Consider the following 27,871-nt stretch of genomic DNA (forward strand, 5'->3'; position numbering starts at 1 on the left):
GTCTGTTTTGTTATTAATAACCTAAGGAGGCTGGGTGAGTAGCATTGTCTTTCTGACGAAGGCATGGAGAAGATACTGTAGAGTAGAGTATCATCTGAAAGAGAAACTGACAGACAAATAACTGAATAATGTCTTTATCTTTTAAGTTGTAATGGTGCTTTAGTTGGTATCCCTTCAGTGCAGGCAACAGTTCAGGTCAGTCTTATTGTTCCCAGGCAACATTTAGATTGCAACATTACAAAAACAGACACATCAAAACACTGACAAAGCTCTGTGAAGATAAGTCTTGCTATGTAAGGCTACGTCAAAGCAAACTCATCCAACATCAAATGCAGTAAAATGTCAAAAGTATAAGATGAACATGCAATAGCAGTAAGAATAAAAGGTGTGTGCATAAGTAAATACAATCTAAAAAAGGAAAACCACTAAATAAGAGCAATTAAAAAAATGAAAACAGTAGATCTGTGACAGTCTCAAAGGGAGCAGCGTAAACTATTTTTTCCTTTTTTAAGGGATAGTAGTTTGCTAAAAGGTGTGAACTGCTTAGATTAAGTAACCAATCAAACCAAATGTTTAACAACCCATAGAGAATCCATTAACAAGGCATTGCAATACATCCTGTTCTTCCAAAAAGTGACATCAGTTTCGCAACCATCTGCCTTTTTTCCTCATCGTTAAGCAAGCATACAATCTGCAACAGGAAATGAGGTGCATTTTATCATTAAACTCACCGACAAACATTTACAGCACATTGTAATTAAACATGTAACAGTATGAAACTGTATCACTTATGTGGACTGATTTCATTGTGTAGATCCAGTGTTTAAATAACACCAATTATGATACAGCTTTTGTAAGGAATTGTTATAGAATGAGACATTTGTGTTGTGGGAGGTGAGGATTAAGGTAATGAGATTTCTGTTTATTTCTGGATGAATATAACAATGTCACTTGTAATAAGAGTATCTTGCATTATATTGTTCTGTTTGAAATATGTGTTTGTTTTAGTGGATTTAAATGTATGCCATCTTTAGCCAAAGCACATTGGACATGACGTTTAGCTAATTAGATACAGTAATTAAGGCAAGCATATAAAGCAGTGGAGGATAAAAACATTTGACAAATAACAATTTTAAAAGGGTGCTTGTTCACCATCCCTTGTGTTCATTGATTTTTCTCCATCCCCCTCCTTTATTCTGTGTCATTTTAGATGCTGCAGTCACAGTCAAAGGAGCTACTGACTGGACTGAGTGAAACACGCATGGCTGGAAAAACACACATGGTGAAATGGGGGTAAAAAAACTGTTAGATAAATGTGTCAGCCGAGCCACAGGATACCTGTCTTTTTAATTGTATTGGACACATTTTCATCAGAGTGAATGAGCGATAAGAGAGATCAGGGCAGCGCCACTTCCAAAAGCCTTTTCCGACCATGGTTTTTCACATTGCACACTCAAAATGTCAGCCTACCTTGGTCATTTGTAACATACTAAATCGCAGTCGATGGCTGCAATGCAGCAGCATGCTGGGGGAAGGGCAAACAGTCTGTCTCCCTTTAAAAGGATTTTTAAAGAGTCTTGATTAGAAAGTATAATGAGATACCAAAGTCACAGCAAAGATGATCTCTCTAGAGACTGATGGAAAACAAATTAAGATGGTGCTTTTGTTTTTAATTATTATTTTTCTATCAGTCCAAAGAAAGCTCAGTGTACCCGTAAGGCACATGAGTTGGACTCCATGTCATTGATTTTTTTTTTTCCTGACATATTTGAATAATGCAGATTTTAATCGTGTCAGCACACAATGCTCTGATCCCTTTAACACCAAAGCCTTCCAGCACTGTACATGCATTTGATTTAGAAAATGGCACAGTGTCTGAGCTAAAAGCTAGGTGCTTTGGTCACGTAAGTGTGTGTGTGTGTGTGTGTGTGTGAGAGTGTGCCACACACCATGTGATTTGATAGATATCATATCTATGACCTTTGTTTTTGGGTGTGCATTCATAGGGTGATTCATGGATTGCAATGATTTTTTTGAAAATATCGTATCAAATACAAATGTGGAATTACAAATTGTGAACACAGTCAGTTTTAGGTATTCATTTTAAGCGAACAAATAGGATAGTTAATAATAAAGATGCAGACCTGTATGAGGTAAAGAATTGAAGAATACTTCGTGTTGACATCATTTATTTGATTATACTACTGCTTTTCTAGAATGACCTGGGTTGAGTGCAGTCATCTAAATACTGGCCTTTATTTTGCTCTGTTAATTGGAGCATGTTCCAGGATAGTGAATGGGGGAGAAACATGAGACTTCCAGGACATGAGAAACAGATGCTCTACAATACTGTGGACACTGATACCTTTCCTGGGAAAGACATGAATGAGCTGAAGAGAATTAACTGATATGTGGAGAAAGAAACGTGAGATTGCGGTGAAACCGGAAAGATTGAGTCTGGCCTTCTGCATTTACACAAAGGCCTGATTTAGTACAATTTCTTAAGAATTAAAACACTTTGAAGTGTGTACTTTATTGACACATAGCTATTCCACAGCTTGGTACACTTGTTCATATCCAGTGTGCCTCTCATTTCATTCCATCAGTCGTGCTACTGTATGTCATATCTTATTCATGCATACCAATGTCCATTTAATTAGTCATTCTGGGTCAATGTAGACCTCTCCCTGCTTTAAGCAGCGGTGTGACAGATGTGTGAATGAAATCACGTGCTGTTCTGTGAGTTAAAATGGACCATTAGAGCCATTGTGATGAGACAACAGCCCCTCTATGGTTATAAAATGCATACAGCCCAGTTCACGGAAAAGATGGTTTTAGCGATGTTACAGCATTAATTACTTTAGTTACAATCCGCTTGCAAAAAATAAAAGGTTATGCCTAAAAAGGTTCATCCCAAATTAAATTCAAACCCATTATTTCTCAAAAAATCTAATGAGGCATTTCAGTATATTAGCATTACAATTAATTATCATAATTATGCCCGTGCATGAAAACACATTTAATAAACCCACCCTTTTGCATAATACACATTTTCTCTGTTGTAGCTGACAAACACTCTTTTCCGAAGCATTATAACAAATTACAAATCTGCGTAGGTTCAGCAGACCTTGCTCAGCCTGATAATCAGATTCATTTGCCATTTTGTTTTCATGTCATTATTCATTCTTAACTAATTCTATTTGAATTGCTAAAATAGAATGTGAGATGAGGGCAGAAATTCAGAGACCAGACTAGAATATGTATACTGCAATCCCACTCCAAGCTTTCCAAATGTGTCATACAGCGTGCCATTCAAAAGCTCACAGCATCTGCTATGGAATCTCTAATACATGATACTCTGTTGGAGTAATGAGTGTGAATCACTCTTTGGCCTTTAAAAATCTGCTAAATTTGAGTTTTGATGAAAACTGTATAATTAAGTTATTTTTAAACTATGTGGATTTGAGTTAATACATAATGGATGTAATGTATGTTGGAGTGATGAATATTTCAGTTACATTAGTGTTCCTCAACCACCATTATTGATTATTGTATGCCCATTTTACAATAGCTTTTAAAATGACTGTATACAATCATATTTATAATAAATAAACAACAACAACCCTAAAGACAGATTATATTGAGACCTGTCAATCAATTCCAGAATGACAGCAGGGTCCGATATTTGATCAGGCTTTTGTTCACATATTTAGATATAGGATGTTAAGGCTTTTGTTGACATCTAAAGAAGGAAATGATTCCTCAAGGTCTATTCACGCAATCATCTTTTTAAACATGTTTTTAAATAGCTGTTTTTTGTGGAATACTTTTTAGAAGCAATAGTTTAATATCTCCATTCTACCACACTTCTGCAGTTTTAGACCTTCGTCTTGCATACCATGTTAATTATTTGCCACCACAGCAAGATTTAAGACTTTCTTAATCATCAAAAGGACTTTCACCTCAGCCTGGAGAAAAGATAAGCCTTCTATAACTATAACATCAGATCTTGTATTACATCTATTATAATTACTTCCCATTATAAATATATTTATGGTCTATAAATGAACAGATGTTTATTTTAGTGTTCCGATAAATTAATGTTCAACAAAACTCCTTGCACAAACATACCAAAACAAATGTATTCAATGATTCTGGACCTCATTAAAGAGAATCCCTTCACAGCAATGTCAGGAGTGGGACTTGTGAATCACTGTCCCACCTTGTGGCCAAACCTAGAAATGACCTGTAAAGCAGGGACGAAAAGGTTATTCTTATGGCTATCTCTTAGTGTTTCACATGAATTAATGTACACAGAAATGCTTTGGATAGTTCATAACAAGATTTGACAAACATTGAGAGAAAGTACACAATAAAATAGTCATACATACTGGGGATTTCTTTAGGTGAGACTTCTTGAAAGGTCTAAAATTAAATGTACAATTGAAAAGGAAAACAAAAAAGATTCCCTGCCGACTTCTCTCAGTTCTGTTTAATCTCGGCCCACGCTGAGATGTCAACAGAGCTACTGGACATTTGAAGGGAGTGGCGCTTTACACATGACAGTGATTTAGACATCCTTTCAGAACTAATGAATCTCTATACCCAATTTCAGTGTCCTTCTTCATCCTTCTGCTCATGCAGTGACATGTTTATTTAGTAGAAACATTCTAAATAGATCCCAAAGAAGTCTTTATTTCTTCTCACTTTGCTAGCTTTCAACACTGCTGGACAACACACGTCTGGGAAGCCTGGTAACTACTGGTACCTAGCGGCATACTAGCAACACTCAGATCAATTTAACAAAGTCAACAACAAACACTTCTAATAGTCAAACATACTTTATTATGAAAAGCACAAAGGGGCTCAGATACAAACAAATTATCCTCAAGTATTGCAAAAAAGAATAATCAACTGTATTAAGAAGCCTATTTTACACAATGTAATAAAGTGTCATCATTCTGGAGTATACCCGTCACACAGCCAAGTATTGATTGTCATTAATGTTCACAGGAAGAGTTACTTTTTCCACTAACAAAATCATCAGGGTACTCCTAAGAAATAAAGCACAGATAATTCAATAATTGGATTTCATGTGGCAGGAAATATTTATATAGTATATATATTGCATCTTTCAACAGGGTAAACAGTGCATAAAGGACTGGCAATGTAGATTATTAATATATATATATATTTATATAAACTCTGGAATAAATGAAGACATCTTCAGTGTTGTGATTTTTACTGGCTATATTTGTTTTAGTCTTGTCACAATATAAACTCAAGCACAGGATAAAATGCAAGGAAATGACAAAGGACATTCTCTGGCAGTATTGGCTTAGGACAGCTTTCCATTACAAAAATATATTTATAAAGAATCTGCTTTACGGACTGTGCAAAACAACATTTACATGCGTGAAGTAACGTGGCAATTGCTCAAGCAATAGCAAGGCTTTTGTTTGGATCAAGCTATTTACATGTGTCCCTGATAGCTTGTGATTGACAATTCCTGTTTCTCTGAATGCTGCTTTAACCGGGACAGACATGAAGGAAAACTGTAATCATGGATGGCATTGTGTCGCTGCATCAGTTGACCCTAATAGTACAATCTCCATCTTGTTAGTCTCACTAACTCACAAAAAATGTATATTGTGACTCATGATATTGATATGTGTTAACCAAACACTACTTCATTAACTGTTTTTTAGATTGAACTTCTCCATGCATGAACACCCACCTATTAGGTAGGTGCTTCCTTTTGTGAAACAGAGAGTAAGTTCTCCTATGGCACGTTGTCATTCTCCTCCACCAGACAGGACCGGTCTGAGTCCAGGACTCGGAACGGAGGGTGGTATTCAAAGGGCGTGAAGATAGAGGTACCTAGATTGCGCTTCTGGTGAAGGAACCAAATAACTGCGGAGACTCCCATGATGGCCACCACGCTGAGAATGACCAGAGCAGACAGCAGCGCACTGGGTTCTGAGGAGAACAAGAAACAATGCAAGGAAGGTCACTACAATAAACACTAAATCACTGAGGAATAAGTAAAGAAACAGCTAAATCAGCTCAAAGGTTGACTTACTCTGCTTGACTTTCTCTGCCTCTGAAGAAACAAAAAACACATTGTGAGGCCAGTGGAAAACAATTTTGACTATATCTCCTGAAGTCACATTACCTCAAACGTTTGCTACATGGACTTAAGATTTAAAAAAGACTCAGGAAGTTTATGAACATAACAAAAGGTCTAATAGACATTGTGACTTACATGTTACATATCAAAAATTATAATTCAAAGGAGCTTTATCGACATGACCATACTGTAGTATTGCCAAAGCATGTTGTATTATGTGTAACCAGGTAAAAAACGATACATGCAACAAATATCAATCTTACTTTGATCTGTTTCGCAGACCACTCCATTCTCTGCCTGTTCCAGGCAGCTGACATTTTCCCATTTTCCTGTGTTGGTGTGCAGGGCCACACATGTATCCAAGGGCATAAGGTCTGATGGGGAAGAGCTGTCCTCCCAGTTACTGAATCCTACAGGTTTCTCACCAAACCACTTCATGTTGTCACCTGGCAGGACACAACAACATTAATCCAGCACGACAATAAGCAATAATACAGCCACTACCTTAATAATGTGAACCATTCATGTTTGTGGTAGCTTAACATAATTTACTAAAGTTGTGCTAGATTTGAATACAATGAGTGTTTTTATACAGCATTTAAAAAAAGTAGACATTGTGTCATGTTCTCTAAAATAAAAAAATAACTTAAACATGGAGCTGACACAAATCTAAAAACATCTGCAATAATTTTTGAGTTAAGACCAGTTAAGATTTCTTTGTCAAACTACTGTCTCTTTTGTAGAATTAACAACATATAATACCCAAACAAATAGACACCTTTCCAATTATGATCAATTGACTTGAAGACAAAACACTTTGTGATAAATAAAAACATCCCTTTGAGATACAGAGTTGGTCTTCCACCTAGTCACCTCCAAACAATTGTTAAAAGTTGAATAACCTTACTGATTGTTATAGAGAAACAAATTCTATCTCATGGAAGTCAGCCAGCATGTCTTCACAGTCCTCCGGTCACATGGCACTTACTGTTTGTGTCATAATACATCCCCAGCCAAATGTTGACATTGTTTTTCCAGACCTCTGGGCTATATTTAAAGACAAAGTCATTCTCCTCAGCACTCTGGATGGTCAAAAGCTCTAGAAAAAGAACAGCAATGTATGACAAGAGAATAAACATTGAGAATACACACAATCCATTTGCCATTAACAAGATAGTTTAAAAAGTAAAAGTCGTTGGTACCAAACCCTTGGCAGAGAGTTTTTGCTCTATCAAAAGTGTAGCTTTTGATTTTGTCTTCTGCTCCGTGGACAAAGTGGTAACACCCGTCTCCAAATGGCACCCAGGTGCGTCCATCTGCAGGGCAGTCTGAGGAAAAACATGGGACAAACTATGTATTTATTCGTAGCTGTTAATGATGACTTAAAAGCTACAGGATGAAACATTTACAAAAACACCATGTTAATTATAACTGACTTAAACTAACTTCAGGTTTCTGTAAGAGAGGTGAAACGTTATGTACAGTTGAAATAACCCTTATGATTAGTTTTAACTTGTGACCACTGTTCCTCTTTATCAATGCAGTTGTGTCATGTTTGGCAACTGGTGTCTTGTTTTTCTAGACTTTTATACACGTATTGTTTTCTGCTTTGTTACTGCTGCACCTGTTAATTGATAAAAATGGTTGTCCCCTCAATGGAGCTCTTACTGAAGTTACTATAAAAACACAATATGTCATAAATGTTGCCAGTTTATTTAAGAAGTCTCATCGTTGTAGCAAGGTTTTAAGGTGGTCATTTATTTACTCCTTGGTTATTATGCTTCCAGTTTTACTCGTTTAAATGTCAACACAGCCAGTAATTCCTGTAGCCTACATAAGAGGTTACTGCCTAAGTTAGCCATGAGGCGACTTAAAAGCAAAATAGAAAAAAATAAGATGTCCTTGAATACACCCACTTCTAACGGGAAACACGGGTTTATAATTTGCTTTAAAAAACCTGTATCGCAACCATAGACTGTATAGATCACAACCCAGGAAAGCACAACACTTTGAACGCAGTTACTAATGCTAACCCTGATTCAAAAGTGATGTTGCCATTAGCTCAACAACAGTGTCGACATTTGGGAAATGTGCTAGCAGTACTAGAGCTGACATGCCTTATCGTGAGAAATTGAACAAAAAGCAAACATAAGTACAAAGAGCAAACAGTTGCTGCAACGTAGGCCTACACAATGCTAAATTCAAGATACCACGTTCATTTAGCTTAGAGCGAATATTTAAACTCTTACCTCCCGTCAAACCCAACTGCAGCTGAAGAAACAACACAAGGACACCGCATGTAAATGATAGGGAACGCTGATGCTTCTCCGTTGACTCCATGACAGAAAAGATCATATTATATAATAATGTTGTAGCACAAACTAGTTCTCTGACTGTTTCCAACCCTTCTCTGTACTCTGTTTGACTATAGTGCCTGTCTGAAGCAGCAACGTGAACGAGATCCCACCCACACACCACCCACGAACGCACACGCACACGCGCGCACACACACACACACACACACACACACACACACACACACACACACACACACACACACACACACACACACACACACACACACACACACGCACACATAACATACTGTCAACAAAAAAGGCAATTTAAACAGTTGGGATGTTATAACAATCTAACATATCTAGTAAGTAGAAAATGTATGCAAACAGCGTAGAGCTAATGGAAAAGCAGTGTTTTTTGTATAAACAATTTTAAAAAAAACAGACCTACAGTGTCAGACTATAACACACACAAAAAGCTCTTGGTGGTGCTGCAAGCACAGTGTCATATTGTCCCAAAAATCATAATAAGGAAGAAATAGAATAAATAGAATGTTTATACAAATCCAGACTTTGTCTAAGAGAGTCAATTTTAAAATGGTCTAAAAATAACAAAGTTAATGTTAAATATTTTTCCCAAGTACCAGATATTTAAACCAATCAGAACACGTTTTTTTCTTCTTCTATGATTCTAAATATAGTGTCTTGGCCCAAATGTATTGAGAATGGTTTTGATTCAGGGTGTTTCCTATCTGAGCAGGTGAGGTGGGCGGGGGCAGCAGAGAGGCTCAGGGGGGGAAGGGGTTTCATCTTCATTGCTTGCAGGCGCAGGTGGCACAAACACAGACAGCTGGGGGGTTAGTTTTGCTCCTCGTCTGGAGCTGGTGGCTTCCCGTAGGGTGGCACAACACTCTGCAGGAGACCGTGTGGACCCATCTGCCATGGCAAGGCCTGCTCACAGATGCCCCCTCCTCCCACCACAACGTACCTCCTGATACCCAGAACTCACCCTGCCCAGGCCACACATATTGTCCACAATACCATGCGACAGTGTTTATATAGTTCAAAATCAGAAATATTGGTTCATGTATGGGTATGAGATGGTCACTGTCACAATAATGGTGTCTGCTATAGGGGAGGAAAATGTCATCAAAGTGGCCTCTGTCAGCTGCTACATTCATGGGGGAACAAAACAGATGTTTATTTTCTTCTCCCATTTTTGTGTTCTTGAACATTTGTCAATGAAAACCGACTCATGTATCTTTTTCCACTGTGTTTAAAAATAAAAACGATAAATGCAGAGATATACATGATACTTTCCATCTCCGAGGTGTTGGGACACCTCTGTATCTATCTTTTGTAAAGATACATTACTTTCAAAATGTTGTTTATTAACACTTGCATATTATAAATTCTAATAAGACCAGATTCCTTATTAACAACAATCAAAATGTGAGAGACGTCAGAGACTGTGTTTGGACTCAGCCCTTGCAAGCTTAAAGTATATTTTACTGGCAGACTATACCAATAAACCATTTATTTAATTGTATTGTCTATACTCAATTATAGGTGAGCTACCGTTTATTCTCAATCAAATGTGAAAACACATACTCAGGGTTCAGGGTGAAGAAAAAATACTCGACTTACAATCAGTTAAAAGTTGAAAATTTTAAAAGGTTTTATTCAAAAATGTCAAAGAAAGGAAAATAATAAACTTTAGGCAACATTCTACTGAAAAACAAAAGTCTTTGGCTTTAACAAACACCACAAAAAGATTCCTTTAAACTGTACATACAAGTTACCACTGGCAATTGTGTGGCACAAGTTTAAAAAAAATAATAAAACACTAAACTTTCATATAGCTCTATGAAAATCTCTTATTTTCTCAAGCTGTCTGTACAACAATCTTCATAAATTAGAACTTTTTTCATATAACTTAATGACTGTTCAACATGGTGGTAACTTATATGAGCATGTTTTCTTATGTGCACTTCTGCAACTCTTGACCCAGATACTATGGCATTTGGTTCAGACGCCACTAGCAGCATTCACCTCACAAGACAGTATTACTTCTCAGTCTTAGGCATTACACAGAAATCTCAAGTATAATCACAGCAGCCCTTTACATTGGTTGCACATCCAAGTTAACTATAGAGGAAATGCTGCTGTGAGTCTGTCTAGACCCTCGACAAAGCAACAAACATGTTGGAGACAAGGAGAACAGATCCAGTTAACCCCATGCTTTGTTGTCATTGTTTAAACAATTTTCAGCCTCTGGTATTTATTGCCATAAAAGCAGCTTAAACTATGAAACTGGATGTTTGAACATGAGTAGGAACATGTAGTTGCCTACTCAAATGATTACACTAATACATCATTAAAAAAAATAGGTTTGAAGGAAATCAAAAAGTATTCAAAACGACCTATAAGGAAACAACTGTATGTGGCCAGCTCCTGAGCGTGGCATTTGGTCTGGAAGGTGGGGCTGGACCTGCTAACCCGACCTACTACAGAGGAGAAAGAAAACTCTGAGGTAGATAACTGCTCTCACTGACCACCAGGTCGAATCCCAGGCTTACTGGAGGATACCATAATGAAATATAAGCCTACTTTAATCCACTAAGATCAAAACATTATCTGAATTGTTCTTTTAAGAAGGTTGTAACGCTCACCTATAGTAGTTTAAATGTTCTTTCTTTTCAACGTATTCATACCCATGATGCATTTTTATGTGTGAAATTAATTTGTTGCACTTCATGCTTGTGTGTGTCCGTACTGTACTATTACCTATGAAAACTGAACCTTATTGTACAAAAAAGGCACACTATCCAAACTGCAATCTGGTTTGCAGAGTCACTTGTGTCCTGGGTTAAAGAGATACATGATTTCAACAATGTACTATTTCACAATCTTTGGTGAAGTAAATTACAATTGAAAGTGCCCAGGTTGTTTCCTTTCAAAGAGCGAGGTGCAAACATACACACGTAGTCATCTTATTTTACACCCCCAACTCGCTGAACTTTTGCCTACGTTCTTTTACAAGGCTGCAATTCGTTTTTTTGCACAATCATAAGTCTATGTTTTTTCTGTTTGTTTATCAAATGTGAAAAAGACACACCCCATCAAAAAAAACATAAACATCACCCAAAAAGATAAAAACACAAATGACAAACAAAACACGTTCCCCTTCTCATTCCCCCACCCTACCAAGTTCAATTTCATCTACAATACCAAGTAATCAAAAAGGCAAGATTCAAAAAGGTAACACAGTCCAACATCCAGAAACATGAAAAGTCTTCTTACTAAATAAATATTACATTGAATTAAATCTCAGATGTGGACTCATTAAAAACGGTTTCTCTAAAATGCCATCTACTTTTCTATTAGTTTTGTAGGGGAAAGCAATAACACATTGATTTAAAAGATTCGCTAATTTCCAAGGCAAAAGCTCTCAACATTTTGTTTTGCTTATTGCTGCTCTCTGTGGTCAGTGTATCATAACTATGAAGGCGAATTTGAATCCGACAGCAAGATCAATCTAAAGCACTACGAGAAATCACTTTACAAGAAAACAACACGTAACACTTCACCAGAGCAACACTCACACAGCAAGCACAAAACATCATTTTCAAAATGTCAAAAAAGAAGTCTGGAAATATCAACAAAAACATATTTACTATCATGCACCTTGAACAACTAGTCCCATGATTCTTCTGTGTATCCTGTGGCAATCCTCGGTAAAAAATAAACGTTTTCTAGTATGAAAATAAAACTTTTTCAAAACATTTTTTTTTATATATATTGATGAAGTCAGATATTCTCTCTGAACATGATACCAAAAATAGTCTCACTTAAACATTTGCAGAACCTGTGCAAAACAGTGAAAAGATCCTCAGCATCCGTAGACATGATTGTTTCAGCTGTTGTTCCAAATGTTACCTCAGAACTACTTGGTTTGTTGGTAGGAATATGGGGAATGATTGCCGGAAGAGTCCACTTGTGACTGTGCACCATTTTCCTGGAACATAGAGTAAAATAAAAATGAACTTCTGTTTTAAATAGCGATCATTCTTTACATTGCATTACATGGCATTTCATCAAAAGTGACCTACATTCATCAGGCTGCAGTGATGTTGTTGCACGTACCTCTAAAGGAACATTTGATGTCTGCATGTGTGCATACTGTGGAATATATGCTCCTTGCATAGCTGAGTTAGCCGCCATGAACTGCACAATAAAGGAAAGAGTCATGTTGCATGTTCATTTACATTTGAATGAAGTGCTTCAAACACCTTGTTCCCAAATAGGTATGATCTGTGGGCTCATATGTGATCCCATGCAGAGTTCCCTTACCGTTCCTGCGTTGCCCATCGAGAGGTGACTCATCTGCTGTGCAAGAGGGGCCATCATGGAAGTAGGCTGTAGTGACATAGATGGGTCCATAGAGGGCGATAACACAGTACCCTGGAAGAGGAGTGTGAGAGGATGAGAGGAAGATTTGCAGCAAAGTCATTGAAGGAATATTCCCCTCGAAAACTGAAATACTACTGAAAAAACGAATAAATCAAAAATAAAATGCTAGAATGACGAAAAGGATGCAGAATATCTAGGATTTAAATGTATATTGCAGGATTGGATTTCAGAGAAGGGAAGCAGAGTAATCTCAGACTTAACATGTAATGCCCACACCAGAAGGGGAGTAGACTCAAGTTGAGCAAGTTGTCTATAAGCATCTTGGCTGGCCTGATGCAGCTTGTAATGTTTTCTACTGTGACTCAACGCAAGAAAATACTCTTCGCTCTCATTTCAAACCCATCTGTTGTAAGATATTCGTCATCTGTCATCAAATACACAGCTTAATTTAGTCTCTCCAAAGCAGTCGTTTTTACACTCCTATACAAACACTGCAGTACTGTAAATCCTCAAGGATCCGTGGCACCTTATGTGTAACTACTTCTCTCCCATATTGTGTCCGTCTGTTTACGGAAAAAGGTTACGCTCGTGTTACAACCACAGTGATGAAATAGAAAAAAAGGACGCTTACAGGGTGGGGCAAGATGTAGGGTTGATGAGCCATCCAGGATGGGTTCTGCATCTGGAACATCACACAAGTCAGTAAACACACTGGAATTGCACAGCTGCTATTTGCAGAGATCACATGCTCACTGGCAACTGTCATGAAAGGGCCACTGTGCCCTTTGTCATATATTTAACCCACACCTCCAAAAGCCCAGAGGACAGGTTCCTGAATCCTGATGACACATGGCTTACAAACACGAATGCTGAGTTGCTATGTGTGAAATGATGAATGGAAAGTTGTATCTTAAAGTAAAGCTACATACAATCTTTAAACATATTCAAACCTGGTATGCTGAAACAGGAGACATGTAAGGAGACATGGATTGAGCAATCATCCTGTTTGAAATACTGTATGCTTGTTGGAAAAATCTGGGGACACAGAATAAAGAGCCATTTAGTGAAGTTTAGAAAATAATAATATGTATACTGACTGCTACAGGGGAATATAATCTGTTGTTGTAGTTTACCCATTTTGCAAAGCAGCTGCACTGGGATCATATGTGAGTGTCATTCCAGCCTGGGAACAAAAGAAAGCACAGGTTTGGCAACTAAGCACAACACGCAACACCGACACACAGCATCATCCTGCATGCAACAACCTATTGTGTATCTATTGTGCTCAAACCTGAAAGCAGGTGCCTGAGACTACAGGGTGCATAACCAGGATTACAATATAGGAGTGACAGATACATGCAATGTATTCCTTAGGATATTTGTTATCACTGAACAGCACAACTCTAAAGGTTGTAATATTAGTTATACTGTCTGCTGTTAAATCATTGTAGATACACCTCATTTATTATTCCTCATTATGAATTGTTCCACATCACAACCTACCAGTCTAGAGTCACCGTCTCTTCCCCAGCCACGACCATTCAGGACAAATCTATTCTGATTTTGACGCTTTTTCTGTCCACCATCAGCAAACTTGCACAGCAAAGGTTCAGATGATACTAAAGAGGGAGAAGGGACAGGAGAATAATGTAAAATGTTCGTCTCAGAGTAACATAATCACACACACTCCTGTCTCTTATTGCTTGCTATACAGACACTGACTCCCCAGAGTCAGGGGAGTGCACATTTACTCGGCGACCTGGGAACGCAGACATCTAATTTGGCAGCTGTGGAGCTGTAATCCCCTCCCCTTCCTAAAGGAGGCAAGGCCAGCAGAGACTATTTCAGTCTAATAATCCAATTTAAAAGCTTAGAGAGGGAGTGGATGCCACACAGAGCAGCCCCCCCACTCTGGTTTTCTTTGTCTGTGCTCTGCCACTTAGTGCTGAATGTATGTGAGCAGCAGACTCACTGACTCCTGTTGGAGGCAGGAATCAGTCGGCAGTCCACTTCACTCTGCCGATACACGGCAGCCATTAACAGTGTGCACATTATAGTCATCACAAGACAAATGCTGTTATTCTCTTTCACATATTACTTCCATGGCATGGCAGTTAAACTAAGTATGTTTTCATTACATTTCTGCAGTTCGCTCCTAGGAATGTTAGATGAGTTATACTGTGTTCTTACCTGGAACACCTGCAGGTGTTTTAATAAACTTTCCATTGAAGTGAGAAATGACTGCATCACATTTTTCAGTTGACTCCATCCTGAAAACATAGAAGACATACAGTATAATTATATCAGTGACAACTGCAGAAACAAAGATTGTGCAGGTGCTTTCCAAAACCGACTTCCTTTCTGGGAAGGTGGGAGAGGTGGATCATTATGAAAGAATGTAAGCTCAAAGTGTACATTCTGTCGATTGCAATCAACTTGTAAACCTTTCACCATTGTGTCCACACAGACCTATTAACACATTAACATGTTTGTGATGTCACACATGACCCTGGCCTCGCCTGTCAGGTATTGCAGTAAAACGTATAATTAAACCATCCAGTCATAGCGAAACTATTTCTTAAAGGAGTTTCCATTTGTCTATACATATCTGCTCTCTCCACCTTGTTCTTGGCAACATAGATATGTGTTTTTAGGTATTCATTTTAGAAATTAAGCTCTTTCTGTATTAAACTAAGAGGGGATATTCATAGAGAAAATCTGAAAAAAATGATGATTTTATTACATTTGAAAGCTGTTCTATGGAAATGTTTTAAGCAATATCCTATCATGGGTAGTGGACATTACCTCCTATAGCATGGATTTTAACCCTTTGGTATTGTTAGCAATATTCTATTAGACATTTAAAATACATATTTACGTTGTCGCCTAATGTTATGAAGGCAATACTGCCACTAGTCCCCCTTTCTATGTCGTAACGTAATTTCCATGTCACCATGTAAAGAGGTCTCTTTATTCTATTTAATCACATCAATGTATCATATTCTATGTCCTCTAGTTTGGCTATTTTGTTGTTAAAATGTTATATGTGGCACCAGTATAAAAATACGTCAGGACCATGAGTCATTGACAATAAATGACTGACCTTGCAAAGCCCACCCCTCTGCTGCGTCCACTGGAGTCCCTCAGGATGCGCGTGGATATGACCTGGCCGAAGTGCTTCAACATGTTCTCCAGTTCCTGCTCATCCATGGACATGGGCAAGTTGGAGATGTAAAGGTTTGTCGGGTCTTGTTCTTGTTGCTGCACAAGGAAAAGAAGGGGAAACAGGAAACCAGAGGTAATGAAATGATTCGGGAAATGCTTGAAAAACGCCCGGGAACACATAAAACTTTCCTCTGTAGTATCAATTTCACACTGGCTTTGGTTACAAGGAGGAAGAGGGGAGCGGCGGAGATTTCTCTTGCAATGTCATATGCTTTCTCCCTGGAAATGGCTAAACGTTTAATAGTCTCTAATAAGGTCTTCAGTAATGGGGTTAACATGCCTCTGCTTATCTCTGCTTCTCCCTGTCTGTCTCTGTTGGGGCTTTTAGGTGGTAAAGGGTCACTATATGAGCAGTGATAAATAAGAGATTTGCATGCAGCCCACGGTGGCTTGAGGCTCACATCAGCTGATTTCTCGCTGTATTTTAATAGCATCAGCAGAAACATAAGACACGGCTACGACTCCCAGGGGAGCGGCCCCTCACCATTAATATTCATCAGCGGTGTGTTATACAGAGTCGGCTACAGGGACAGCTTGGATTACTAAAAGTAATACACTGACAGAGAAATCTACATTTCAGAATTAAAGGACAAAGATGGAGCCACCGCCTGCTCTGCAACCAAACCCAGCTTTACCTTGAAGGCCTTTGGTGGGGGGGGATGAGCAGCAATATGGCTAAGTGTCCCCTAGATGACCTCCCGCTTAGGCACTTGATGTATTGTTAATAACAGGAAGCTGCTATCTTTCTTTTCAGCCATAGCAGCTCCTCTGTTTGAACACAGACTCTCTTGCCATGTTAAAGACATTTTGGAGAAAGAAAATCACATATGTGAAAAACAGCTAAGAGAAATGCAAGGACAATAATGATTGCAGTGAGATAAGACCTCTCGTTGTCCTTTGGATGGGTCACAAACCACCAGTCAGTGATGAACTGTGACTGATGCATGTCTGTGGAAGAAGAGCTGATGAAGATAGGTGTGGCTGATACAGGGAAGTTACTCTTCACCCTCACATTCACCTGGTAGATGCCTGGTCCAGCCTCAGCCTTATTCTGTTGCTACTGAGCAGCTCCACTGAAGCAGTTGGGCCTTTAAGCTGAAGGGTATAACAATGGTGGTAATGGGGAACGGGGATGTGCTGCTCCTTCACTTCCTCTGGCAACATGTAGCCTGCTGATCCAGAGATTTCTCCTCCCTCACCAAGTTTCATGAATATTGGCCAGTTTCTTTTTCACAATCTGACTGTTTGACAAAAACGAAACCAACAACTGAACCAAAAACATAACCTCCATGAGTGAGGTAAGAATGTCCCTTTATTAATGGCATTCCCACTGCTTAATAATACATTCTAAAATAATGTAATGGTATATTGTTGCCTATATTAATAACATTCTATACAAGTCTAAATGAGTCCCTTATATGCATACAGAGAAAGGAAAGCACATAGTCAAGTATCACTAGATATTCATTGAAGTAGCATATGGTAAAAAGCAGGGAAACTCTTATCTGGCCACTTCCCACCACCTGCCGATGAAATAATAATGAGAGAAAGCCCATTGAAGGCTGATAAAATAACAGGAAAAGGGACCTTTGTCAGAGTGTTCATTAAGTCCAAACAAGCTTCAGCAATAGTGAGAATAAAGCTAGAGTGAAAGGCTCACACTTTATAATGGCATTTACCTTCCACAATACAAAGATTAAACTTCAGCATGGCCCTGGATCTATTTTAATTAAAAAAATAAAATGGGTGCACAGAGGCATGTCAAGAAGCTCTACAGATCCCCAGACAGGGAAATGAGGCCATGGGTTCTTGCTCAGTGCTGTATGGGAACAAACTTTCCCCTGACTGGCTCCTGTTACCATAACAACACACAATTATTTACTTCCTTTCCTGCTGTCAAAGAGTTTAGGTGACTTAAGTAAAAGCCCACCATTTGAAAATCTCCTATACTATTCGGTGAACAAATAAAGCTGGATCTGTGTTGAATTACAACTGTCCACACACCGTTGCAAGTCATAGTTTGAACTATTTCCATTAAAGCAAGATTTTGAACCATTTCAATTTAAGTAATAGTTTAAAATGAAAACTATTTATTTATAATGACAATTTATTATAACTATTTTTTTCGTTTATTTGTACTCCCTGCAAACTTTACGGTTGTTTGAACCATATTTGCTGCATAAAGCCTCATTTGAGGTATGTTCATTTTTGAAGTAGAGATACTAAATATAATCATATGTTTGTTTGGAGGAGACAAAAAGACTAGTCTCATAGTCTCAGCACGAGTACTGTATGTCCATATGGTGGATCATTTGACTGCTACATTATCCAGCTGTCAGCAGCTCGAATCTCTACACCCTAAAGTCTAGCAATTGGCACTAATCAGTCTGCACCCCTTCTTAAGCATGAAGCCTGTCCGGAAGCTGTAGGCTAACAGAATATCTTTGCTAACTTTCAATCGGTGACATATTGAATAAGAAAGTGGTGGAGCACAGATGTTAAATGTATTCAAACTATATTTACTATACTATTAATGCAATTATAGGAGTCAAACTCAATTTAAAAAAAGAAACGGACATGGGACAGGGTAGAGAATTAAACCAATAAGACGAAGGCTCAGAGTGCAGCAGGTGGAGGGTAGAGATACTATTGATAGAGCAAACAACTCACTAGAACACATGCATTCAAGTGATCTCTTTGATGGTAAAACAAATAAGTTAAGGACATTGTGACGTCACAGGGCATTTCAAATCAAATAGACGCACATACTATTTAAGGCCAAACTTACGCCTCATTAAATCTGTTGGTAAATTGTGCAAATGCATAAAATCAAATAAAGTTCCACCTACACTTATGCACAAATACCCACTTGTTTCAACACATGATTCAACTCTCAGACTCACTACCGACCAATGGCTGGGCAGCATACACCCCGCATTCACGGATTCCAGCCCTGTTATTTAATACCACGTAGATTAGGTTTAGCTCGCCTCCCCAGCCAGATGGAGGAGAAACCGTGTTACCGGGTGACTTGCATGTGCGTGATATACGGATTAGACTGTAATGAATCCTCACCTTTGCCATCTGAGCTTGGACACCAGTGGTCTTCAGGGCAGCCACAGCTTTCTGAGCTGCAGTGGGGTTGTCAAAGTCCACAAAGCCATATCCTGAGGAGACAAGCAGCACAGTTATAGCACGATATTCTAAAGCAAGCACAAAGAAACGACTAAGCATGCACTGACCTTCAACTCTCTGCGGTGGATGGTTAATAGTGTGTGTTCATTTGTGGGTGTATCATTTTAGTCAAATAAAGCTTTACATACAGTGTGTTACTATTTAAAATGTACAGTATGTATGTTTATATACTTTTGCACTATAGGCATATCTAAGTATGTGTATTTTAGGCATGCAAATAGCGATTATTTTAATTATGAATCATTTTCTTTCGTCTATATCTAATGTTAGCCAATAGCACAATTCCCATAGATAACCTTAATTACCCAGAGCAAATTGTGATACTATCCCTAGCCTGGTTATGTCTGACAGGGACTCAAACAACACCACAAATGACTAACTTTTGGGAAAAGTGGAACCAGAGAAAGATATGATAAATTAATTATTAAAATACACTTTCTGTTAGACAATCAATTAGTTGTTTCAGTTTTAGTGTATTTACGTGAGTTTTTGTGTACATATTTGTCTGTGTGCTTTTGAAACTAGAGGTAGAATAGCGCTGATGATGCAGATACCAGCGTGACGTTCATGGCTCAGGTCAGCCTTTTGTCCTGGGGGGGGGGGGGGCGGGGACAAGCAGGGTGAACCTGTAGTCCATAACCTCAACTACAGCCGCTATATTTAACCTATTCGAGCTTAACTATGGTGATCATGTCAGGGCTCTTTCAGCTGAGAAATGGGTCACTTTGGTACCAAGAGTTTCATGTAAATCTTTGTTCAAGTAATTAATATAAATTCAGAATAGTTGTGAAAGTAGTTCAAATACAATGTTGAGAAACTCAAGGTCGCACAAGTTTTTGGAGAAGCCGTCTGAAATTCAGTGAGAGCTCTGTTAAGGTCTTTAACAGTGTCCTTTTCCCCATTCACTGAGAGACATCGATTAACTGGCATCTGTATAATCCAGAGGAGAGTGACAAAGCATTCTCTTAATCCGATCAGCACAAGAGAGAATCAGTAAATCCCTCTTTAGTCAGATGGGCAGTCTACTAGAAATGAACCAAGGCCAACACTGTCACTCAGCAGAAGGAGGAGGAGTCGGACACTTTTTTCCCAGGAAGCACCCGCGGCAGTGACACATTAACAGACAAGGGCTGAGGCTTAAAATAACATGAGCTGGGAGGCAGCTTTAAGCAGCCGAGCTGTTTCCTGACATATCATCTGACACAACTGCATTGCTGCTGAATGACTTTCATAAAATCACCGGGTGTCTACCATTCTATAGGAAGTTTAGACGTGAAATCCTACAGGGAACGTCATTGGTTTAATGAGGTAAGAAAAAAGTGGGACCGTGACGTAAAGAGAAAAACAACTTTACACACCTTTACATTTGTTTGTAGTCTTGTCCAGGATGGCCTTTGTTGACACAATTTTGCCATACCTAGGGGAGGAGTAGAAAGGCGAGGCAATTGGTAGCTGGATTATGTATGAACCAGACAGAGCCAGTTATAAAACACACAGAGAGGGAGGGTTGAGCAACAACCGATGACATCACTGTACAAATATGAGAAACAGGAAGCGGTTTTCATGTGGTGCAGAAAATCCCCACCATGTGAGTGCGAAGCCAAATAGTCCCTTTTGAACTAAACCACTATCTTAAACTTCATAAAGACACACCAAAGGCACACCCTATCACTCATGTATGCTTGTACGTATGTGCAAACCCCAGCCTAACCAAACACGGCGGTTATGAATTAAAAAGGAGAAAAAAAGTAATGTTGTCGGGTAATAGGCAAAAACCCCCACTCTTTCTCCCTTTTTTTTTTCTTACACAAAAAGTCTCAAAAGCTTCACTCCTTTAACTGTGATTTTGTAGGTGATTCAGTTTATACATGTAAAAACAGTCAAAGTTAATAATATGTGAGTATTGTTTTTTATAATCTATCTGAATGTTCTATAAGTTAAAATAAAGAACAATGCAATTATGACACCAAAATGAATACGTGAGATATGTCTAACACCCAGAGAATGAATTGGCAGCTTTGTGTCGCAAAGTCAGTATTGTGTAAGAAAGGGCAAATAAAATCTCTGAGGCACCAGGGTGGTTTCTCTGCTTGGCAAATATAAAGCATTCAGCGCACAAAGAGAGCGGTGGCCGAGCCCAGTGCCGACAGTATCTCTCCTTTATCTACACACATGACATATGAAGCCTCTGCTGCTGCGCCCAACAGGTGTGGTTTTCAAGATACATGTCTTCTGTCATATTCAAAAGGATCCTCTAATATGGCAGAATGTTAGAATGTCCAACATTCACATATGAATCCATAGGTGTCTCACTATGCTCTTGCATGGTCCAAAACTACTCGATTCTTTATAAAAAGAGGATTTCATATGAAATCATTTTCAACAGACATGTAGGGTTCCATTTCTTATTCAAAGACATAATATTAGAAAATAATAATAATACATTTCATTGATATAGCACACTTTAAAAACAACATCATCTCAAGGTGCTTCACAGTGCTATAAAGGAGAAAATAATTAAAACAAATAAAATAAAAAGTTATCTAAGGAGCATATTGAATAAAATATGGTAATATATATATATAAAAAGGTTAAGAGCAAGGAAGGAAAGGAAGAACATGCACAAAAGTAAATGATAAAAAAGACAACACCCTATAACAAAATGGCATATTTAAGACTAACCTGTAACTTTTCAACGCCTATTTTGTATTCTAACCAATATAAGGCAAGCGGTTACTGCCGCTGCAAATTCAAACTAGATTCTAAAATGTAAAAAAAAAGAGTCAATAAGCAGCATCAATAGCAGATATTGATGAGAGGAAGTGTGGTACTCACGGCTGACAGAGCTTGACCAGGTCATGGTCTGTGGTAGAGGGGGACAAGCCTCGGATGTAGAGGTTGGTTTTGCTGAGCTGGTCCCAGCCTGCAGTGCTGCTGCTGCTGCTGCTCGGGCTGGGGGGAGCCATGGGGTGGGACGACGGGGCAACAAGTGGCTGGAATAGGTGAAGAAAACACAGGAAAATGTAGTTACATTTTAAGTTCAGGCAGAGTGGTAATCAAACAATATTGTGTATCATCATGGAACCAAATGATCAAGTCCACAGTGTAGTAAAAGACCTTGGAGTACACTTGTACAATACATTTTCCAGCAAGGCGAGAAGTGCAACCATGGTCTAGCAGCGTTTATCTACTTAAAAAATCTAAATAACTAATTTTGCAGCACTTTGGAGCAGCAGAAAAAAGCAATCAACACGATTTGAACATATTATCAGTGTGCATTTACACTTGTGTTTCCAGCCATTTTACAGTTGTATCAAGGCTGAAGAAAGCTTACGGCATCTGGCAATGACGCTGATGCGGTAAGAGTTAACCAAAAGGCTATAAAACCAAAACAGTTCAATAAAAGATGCTGAAACTCTAGCTGAGAGGAGAGCTGAGGGGAAATGCAGAGTTGGGTTGGGTATGTCACTATAGATGACCCCTTACAAATGCACATTGTCATTTGGTCCAGTGTTGATTAAAGCAGATTTAAGTTAGTCTTATCCTTGTCCATGTCCAAGAGAAGTTGCTTGAAGATGTTGGAAAAAATAAGTAGGGAGAAATAGCCTAGATCAGGGGTACTCAAACTTTTTTGTTAAAGGTCCACTTGTGAATTTTATACAAGGTCAATGGTCCGGATCAATGCCACTAAAGTAAAAGGAAATTAAGAAGCAGTTTCGGCGTGCTATGCTGTTGCTGCAGTAAATTAAAGGGTCTTTCATGTTGTCGTTGCTGTGGACCCTCTTAATTTGTTAATTTTTTATTAAATGTTTACGTTTATTCTGGTTTGTATCTTTTATTTTAAATTAATTAATTAATTTTATGTTTTGTGAGCTGTGTGGTTTTATATTGTATGTATCTCTCTGTACAGCACTTTGGTCAGGAGGTTTTAAAGTGCTAAAGTTGGATTGGATTGGATTAATCTACTTTATTTGGGGGCCCCCTTCTGGTCCAAGCACTTGCCTGTCGGTAAACGGCGCCCCTGTATACACACACACATTCAATACATACATACAGTGTGATGGCTTGAACTAGTGGGAGAAATGGCACTGTTTGTCTGTAGCCAATGCCTTGAACCTCGGCAAAATGGCATTAGAAGCATTAGAAAGTCAAGGTAAACTTGCGGTTAACTTAAATGCATGTCACGCTCGCGCACACAAGTAAATATATGCACGTTCATTCTCAGAACGCGTCAGACACAAGAAAATATACATTAAAGGGGACCTATCATGCAAAATGCACTTTGTGATGTCTTTTATACATAAATATGTGTCCCCGGTGCGTCGGGGAACTAAAATAAAACCCTCTCTCTTTTCCTCCGTACCCAAATCTTTTAACAACAGGGGTACAACGAGCGGATACAGATTTGCTGCCGATCTGACGTCAAATCGGCAGCGGACCCACAGAAAATTGCTATCAGAAACAATGCCTGACGTGTTTTGGACGTAATCTCGTCTTTGTTTACATTAGCAAGCCTCGCTAACACTCAGTAACCTGTATTGGAGAGCACATGCGTTTTAAAAAGCAGGAAATCAAAAAAGGAACTCACCTTGTGATAAACCCGCAAGAGAAAAAGCATTTGAGCTCCATACTGTTTCAGAAATAATCCATGATGTGGTTTAGAACAGGATGGCGTTTTATCACAACAGAATGTAACTTTATCTCCGGTAGAATTCTGATCAGGCATTAGCTCCGCCTCCTCTTTTCTTTTTTTTCAAGCTAAGAACCCAACATCCGGTGTTTCGGGTTTCTCTAACAGGGCTGCAAAAGAGGGGTATGAGCAGTGTGGCTTAAATGGGTGAACTGTTTGGTGTTTTAAGCAAAAAACTTCAGACATGTTTTGTATAGTTAAGACCCTACAATATATTTTTTCCAATATAGCATAATAGGTCCACTTTAATTTACATCAGAATCAGAATTGTCTTTTTTTGAATTTTTTTTTAGAATCGGACACAGGGTTCGGTCCGGATTGATTTGTAGTTCGATCCGGACCCGGACCTTGGTCCGGAGTTTGAGAAGCCCTGGCCTAGATAATAAACCATGAATGGCATCCGTGTGCCCTCACCAAGTCACTTAAATATAATGACTGTCTGTACACTCCATCATTAGTATATGGTTGGTTTTCTGACCGGTGTGAGGATTAATGTTTTACAGAGCACTGATCCATATCTGTAGAACAATCTCCATCACACCCTGGCAGTCAGCACATTAAGGGTCTACAGGGGCTTGTAGCTCTGACATCAGTGTCACACCAATGTCACCGTCTAAGAGGTGTACCAAATGAGCTATTCGCAGGTCAACATAAACAATCATCTCTGGATCTTAACCATAACTCTTATTGATGTGTCCCTTTATTGCTCAGAAGGGTTTGAGTTACTTCTTGTATGACTGTATCTTTTCCCTATTTGAAAAAAAAGATAATGTTGAACAGACTTCAACAACTGGCACTGCGATTTTCACTAAGTATTAATATTTCATATTTATTTCATTTTAAATATAATATATTTTTTAATTGTATATCCCGTTTATCTATGCCCTTTTTGTTTGTTTTATGTATATAAAGTCACTGTGGGACTGCGGGAAACGATATCTCAAGATTTCTGGATGTATAACACATGTAGTAATTTTGACAATAAAGCTGACTTTGACTTTGTTTCTTATAATAGCTGGAACTCAGGCCTGTTGTTGTGTGAAAGGAGAAGAAGTGAAAATCCTTCAGCGATTGGGCAATTTTGTGCTGTATGTTTACAATACACAGATGTCGTAGTCTGAGAGCTCTCCCCTCCAGGAGTCTGTCTTTTTGTTTCCTATCCTACACTGAATACCCCCCCCCCAACCCCCTTCTCTGAGGACTCACAAGCTGAGAGGAAGTTGATGGAATCCCAAGCATGAAGTGCTGACAGGATTGAGCAACCCAAGTCTGGACGAGAGGATCTTCTCTTGTGACCGGCAGCCTCACATAACTTCTCACTGAAACCAGTTTGACTTAGTCCCGAATGATTGGTGGCACGAGTCCCTTTTGCTTCCACCATAACAACACGGTAGGCTATCTGTCTAAAGCATAGTCTGCGTTATAACATTATTATTAACATGGCTTCAGTGTATGCTGCAAGCTAAATTGTTCCACAAATTAAAGGTAAAGGGATTATCTTGGGTGATCTGACAAAACCTCTCTTTAGTATTCGCCATAGAGACAACAGCAATAATGTTGCTACTTTTGTTACATGAATATGTGTGACGGGAGTATTCAGAAATGTTTTTACAATTCTCGGAAAGCGTGATAAAAGAAGGCTGGACTATAATAATTGTGCAATATGTCACAGTTACTCTCGTGACTAGCCTTCAATTACAAACTACTTATGAGTATCTAAATGGATTTCCCTGATGTTTGTAAGACAAGGAAACATGACACACATATCAGAAAATAGGCCAGGAATTAGAAGACACAGGAATGACTTCCTAAATGACGCTGGATAGAACTTGTAATGCACGTTTCTCACCTAATTTGAACTAGTGATTTCAAGATGACTGTGATGGTGAAGAGGGGCCAAAACAATGCTGGCAAGTATTGTTTCATTATTATACTATACAGTCAAAGTCTTCATACTGCACTTCATTTAACAAACAAAGTAGGCTATGGCTCATAATCAAATGGTTTTCCCCTTATCACAATAAAGTGATACTACAACTTATTTCTCAGCATCTAAGAGAGACTGGTTCTTTCATTCTTAACAGTCAATTACGAACAGGCCTGAAAAAAAGTGTGGGGTCAATACTGTATATTTCATATTTCATATATTAATGTTAGAACTTTACGACAGGAAATGAGAAAAACCAACAATGAAATGTTGGGAATCAATGGGGCTTAAGATAAAAACTTTAAGATCTAAAAAAAACAATTGGAATGTAACTTTATAATTATGTCTTACACTCACTCAACCATATGAAACACTGAAGACAAGTTATATTTACAGAGAATTCCTGTCAAAGAGCCCTAAACTCCATGTCCTTAAAATGGGCTTCAGGTGAGTGCAACTTCCTTTTTATTCTCAGGGACTGGAAGTGAGTTCAGTTGTCACACATTTCCCTGTCTTCTCAGAAGCAGGACTGTGAGAGGCTGTGATGGGAGGGGACGGCATCTTATCAGCCAGCTCCAGACCAACAGAGCCCGTCATATCCGAAATGGAAATACGCAGGGCTTTCAGTAACAAGCCTCGCCCATGGCGCTCGAGCCACAGGATAACAGCATGAGAGCACGGCACAGTGGATATGCTTATTCAAATCTTTTGGCTAAAGGGAGTTTTAAAAATCCATATGTAACTGGGACAAAGTGAATGCATCAGTGGACAAGCAGTCATCCATACTTTATAATTGTGTACAACATAGAGAAACCTACTGAAAGAGAATGTGGTGTGTTTAAGGTAACCTGGGGTTCATCATTGAAAGTGAGTTTGACAAAATAGAAGCCATCCAATGGTAGGCCTACAAACTAAGAAAGGATATATGTATGGACATTTAAAACTTCTATTTGGTCGAGTTTAAGTGAAGTGTTGTTCAATGCCAGCCCATGTGTATCTTTATAATCTAAAATGTGTAAAAAGTGATGCTCTTAGATGGGAGAGCAGACTGTTTTGCCAAGTCTCTCCGGCAGGGTCGGACCTGGCTGGACCACAGCCCGAACAGTAGGCTGTTCTCTTTATGCATTATCTGATGGTTCATCACACACAGCAACACCACACGGCAATTTAACTGACGTAACCCAAAGTAAGTTTTCTTTCTGTTTAAGCGTCAGTTATTCAGCCTGTGAGCTGCTGTTAAATAGACATTTTCAGCAACTTTCATGAAGTCACCTTTGTGTTTTATGTAAGTAGCCTTTGATAAATATGAGCGTATTTACGTTACCTGTTTGCGATACGGAGTCCTTAGTGGGTTTCCAGTATTGGCAAAAATCATCCTCAGTTCGAATAGGGGCTGTTTTTCTTTAGTTAAGCTACAATTTTCAAGCGAAATATATCAAACTCCTCGTATAAGTAGAAATGTTTTTGACATCGAAATCCTCCTTACTCCGATAATGGACACAGAAATGAAATGCTATACATATTAGCTGTATACATATCCTTGTTGTCGTCGACTATCCGGCAACAGAAACCTCCGTAAATTGTCCCAACTTCGATTGCCCAGCCCCGTTTGACTGGCTTCATTGATTTGCAGTCAGCGCTGCGCAGGAGGACTGACGCTGCCACGGAGGGAGAAACCATCTGAGCTTTGTGGTAGGGTCGTTCCCCAAACAATGTTCCCGAAACAGACTTCGATTATAATCAAGTCGCTCTTACTGAGATAATAGAGTATGATATTTCTTATTTAAAAAATACGTGTTAGCATTAATTAATCATACAAGTTAGTGTTGTATCCAAATACATAATAGATAAACATTGTTTTCCCCTCTGTTTTTGTTCGTGTATTAAAGGTGCATACCAAACATTCCACCGTGCAGCTTGTCCTGTATCTGATAGTCTGACAAGTTTCTCGGTGTTTTTGCGTTTAACCAGAACAAACTAAGCAGAATATATGC

General features: G+C 38.7%; 2 protein-coding genes across 6 annotated transcripts; both read right to left on the reverse strand.

Annotated features, from left to right (window-relative positions):
- Positions 1–2,535: 2,535 nt before the first annotated feature.
- On the reverse strand, positions 2,536–8,586 carry cd302 (CD302 molecule). 2 transcript variants are annotated; one of them, XM_034232334.1, is made up of 7 exons: positions 8,380–8,586; positions 7,333–7,458; positions 7,119–7,229; positions 6,394–6,576; positions 6,083–6,103; positions 5,738–5,979; positions 2,536–4,246 (listed from the first exon to the last, which is right to left on the reverse strand). In XM_034232334.1, the coding sequence occupies exons 1-6, from the start codon at positions 8,483–8,485 to the stop codon at positions 5,783–5,785; spliced, it is 744 nt and encodes a 247-aa protein (XP_034088225.1). In that variant the 5' UTR covers positions 8,486–8,586; the 3' UTR covers positions 2,536–4,246; positions 5,738–5,782. The 2 variants fall into 2 exon arrangements, with proteins under 2 accessions (XP_034088225.1, XP_034088224.1); XM_034232333.1 differs by lacking the exon at positions 2,536–4,246 and having other exon boundaries at positions 4,826–5,979.
- Positions 8,587–10,080: 1,494 nt separating this feature from the next.
- LOC117556802 (RNA-binding motif, single-stranded-interacting protein 1) lies at positions 10,081–27,516 on the reverse strand. 4 transcript variants are annotated; one of them, XM_034232332.1, is made up of 13 exons: positions 27,202–27,516; positions 22,096–22,253; positions 20,619–20,677; positions 19,141–19,232; positions 15,944–16,101; positions 15,031–15,110; positions 14,344–14,459; positions 13,974–14,023; positions 13,791–13,875; positions 13,472–13,522; positions 12,781–12,846; positions 12,540–12,654; positions 10,081–12,445 (listed from the first exon to the last, which is right to left on the reverse strand). In XM_034232332.1, coding segments are annotated over exons 1-13 (1,083 nt in total). In that variant the 5' UTR covers positions 27,253–27,516; the 3' UTR covers positions 10,081–12,443. The 4 variants fall into 4 exon arrangements, with proteins under 4 accessions (XP_034088223.1, XP_034088220.1, XP_034088221.1 ...); XM_034232329.1 differs by having other exon boundaries at positions 12,574–12,654; positions 12,781–12,891; positions 27,202–27,515; XM_034232330.1 differs by having other exon boundaries at positions 12,781–12,891; positions 27,202–27,515.
- Between the last annotated feature and the right edge of the window lie 355 nt (positions 27,517–27,871).

The sequence above is a fragment of the Gymnodraco acuticeps genome, unplaced genomic scaffold (genome assembly GCF_902827175.1).
Source record: "Gymnodraco acuticeps unplaced genomic scaffold, fGymAcu1.1, whole genome shotgun sequence".
NCBI classification, from domain to species: Eukaryota; Metazoa; Chordata; class Actinopteri; order Perciformes; family Bathydraconidae; genus Gymnodraco; species Gymnodraco acuticeps.

Coding starts and splice junctions, on each gene's coding strand:
- LOC117556802 (XM_034232329.1), bottom strand. CDS start 27,252: ATGATTTTTGCCAATACTGGAAACCCACTAAGGACTCCGTATCGCAAA. Junction 22,254..27,201: donor GGACTCCGTATCGCAAACAG/GTAACGTAAATA, acceptor CACCTATTCCAG/CCACTTGTTGCCCCGTCGTC. Junction 20,678..22,095: donor CTGGTCAAGCTCTGTCAGCC/GTGAGTACCACA, acceptor CTCCTCCCCTAG/GTATGGCAAAATTGTGTCAA.
- cd302 (XM_034232334.1), bottom strand. CDS start 8,485: ATGATCTTTTCTGTCATGGAGTCAACGGAGAAGCATCAGCGTTCCCTA. Junction 7,230..7,332: donor AACTCTCTGCCAAGGGTTTG/GTACCAACGACT, acceptor TTCTTTTTCTAG/AGCTTTTGACCATCCAGAGT. Junction 5,980..6,082: donor GGCAGAGAAAGTCAAGCAGA/GTAAGTCAACCT, acceptor TGTTCTCCTCAG/AACCCAGTGCGCTGCTGTCT.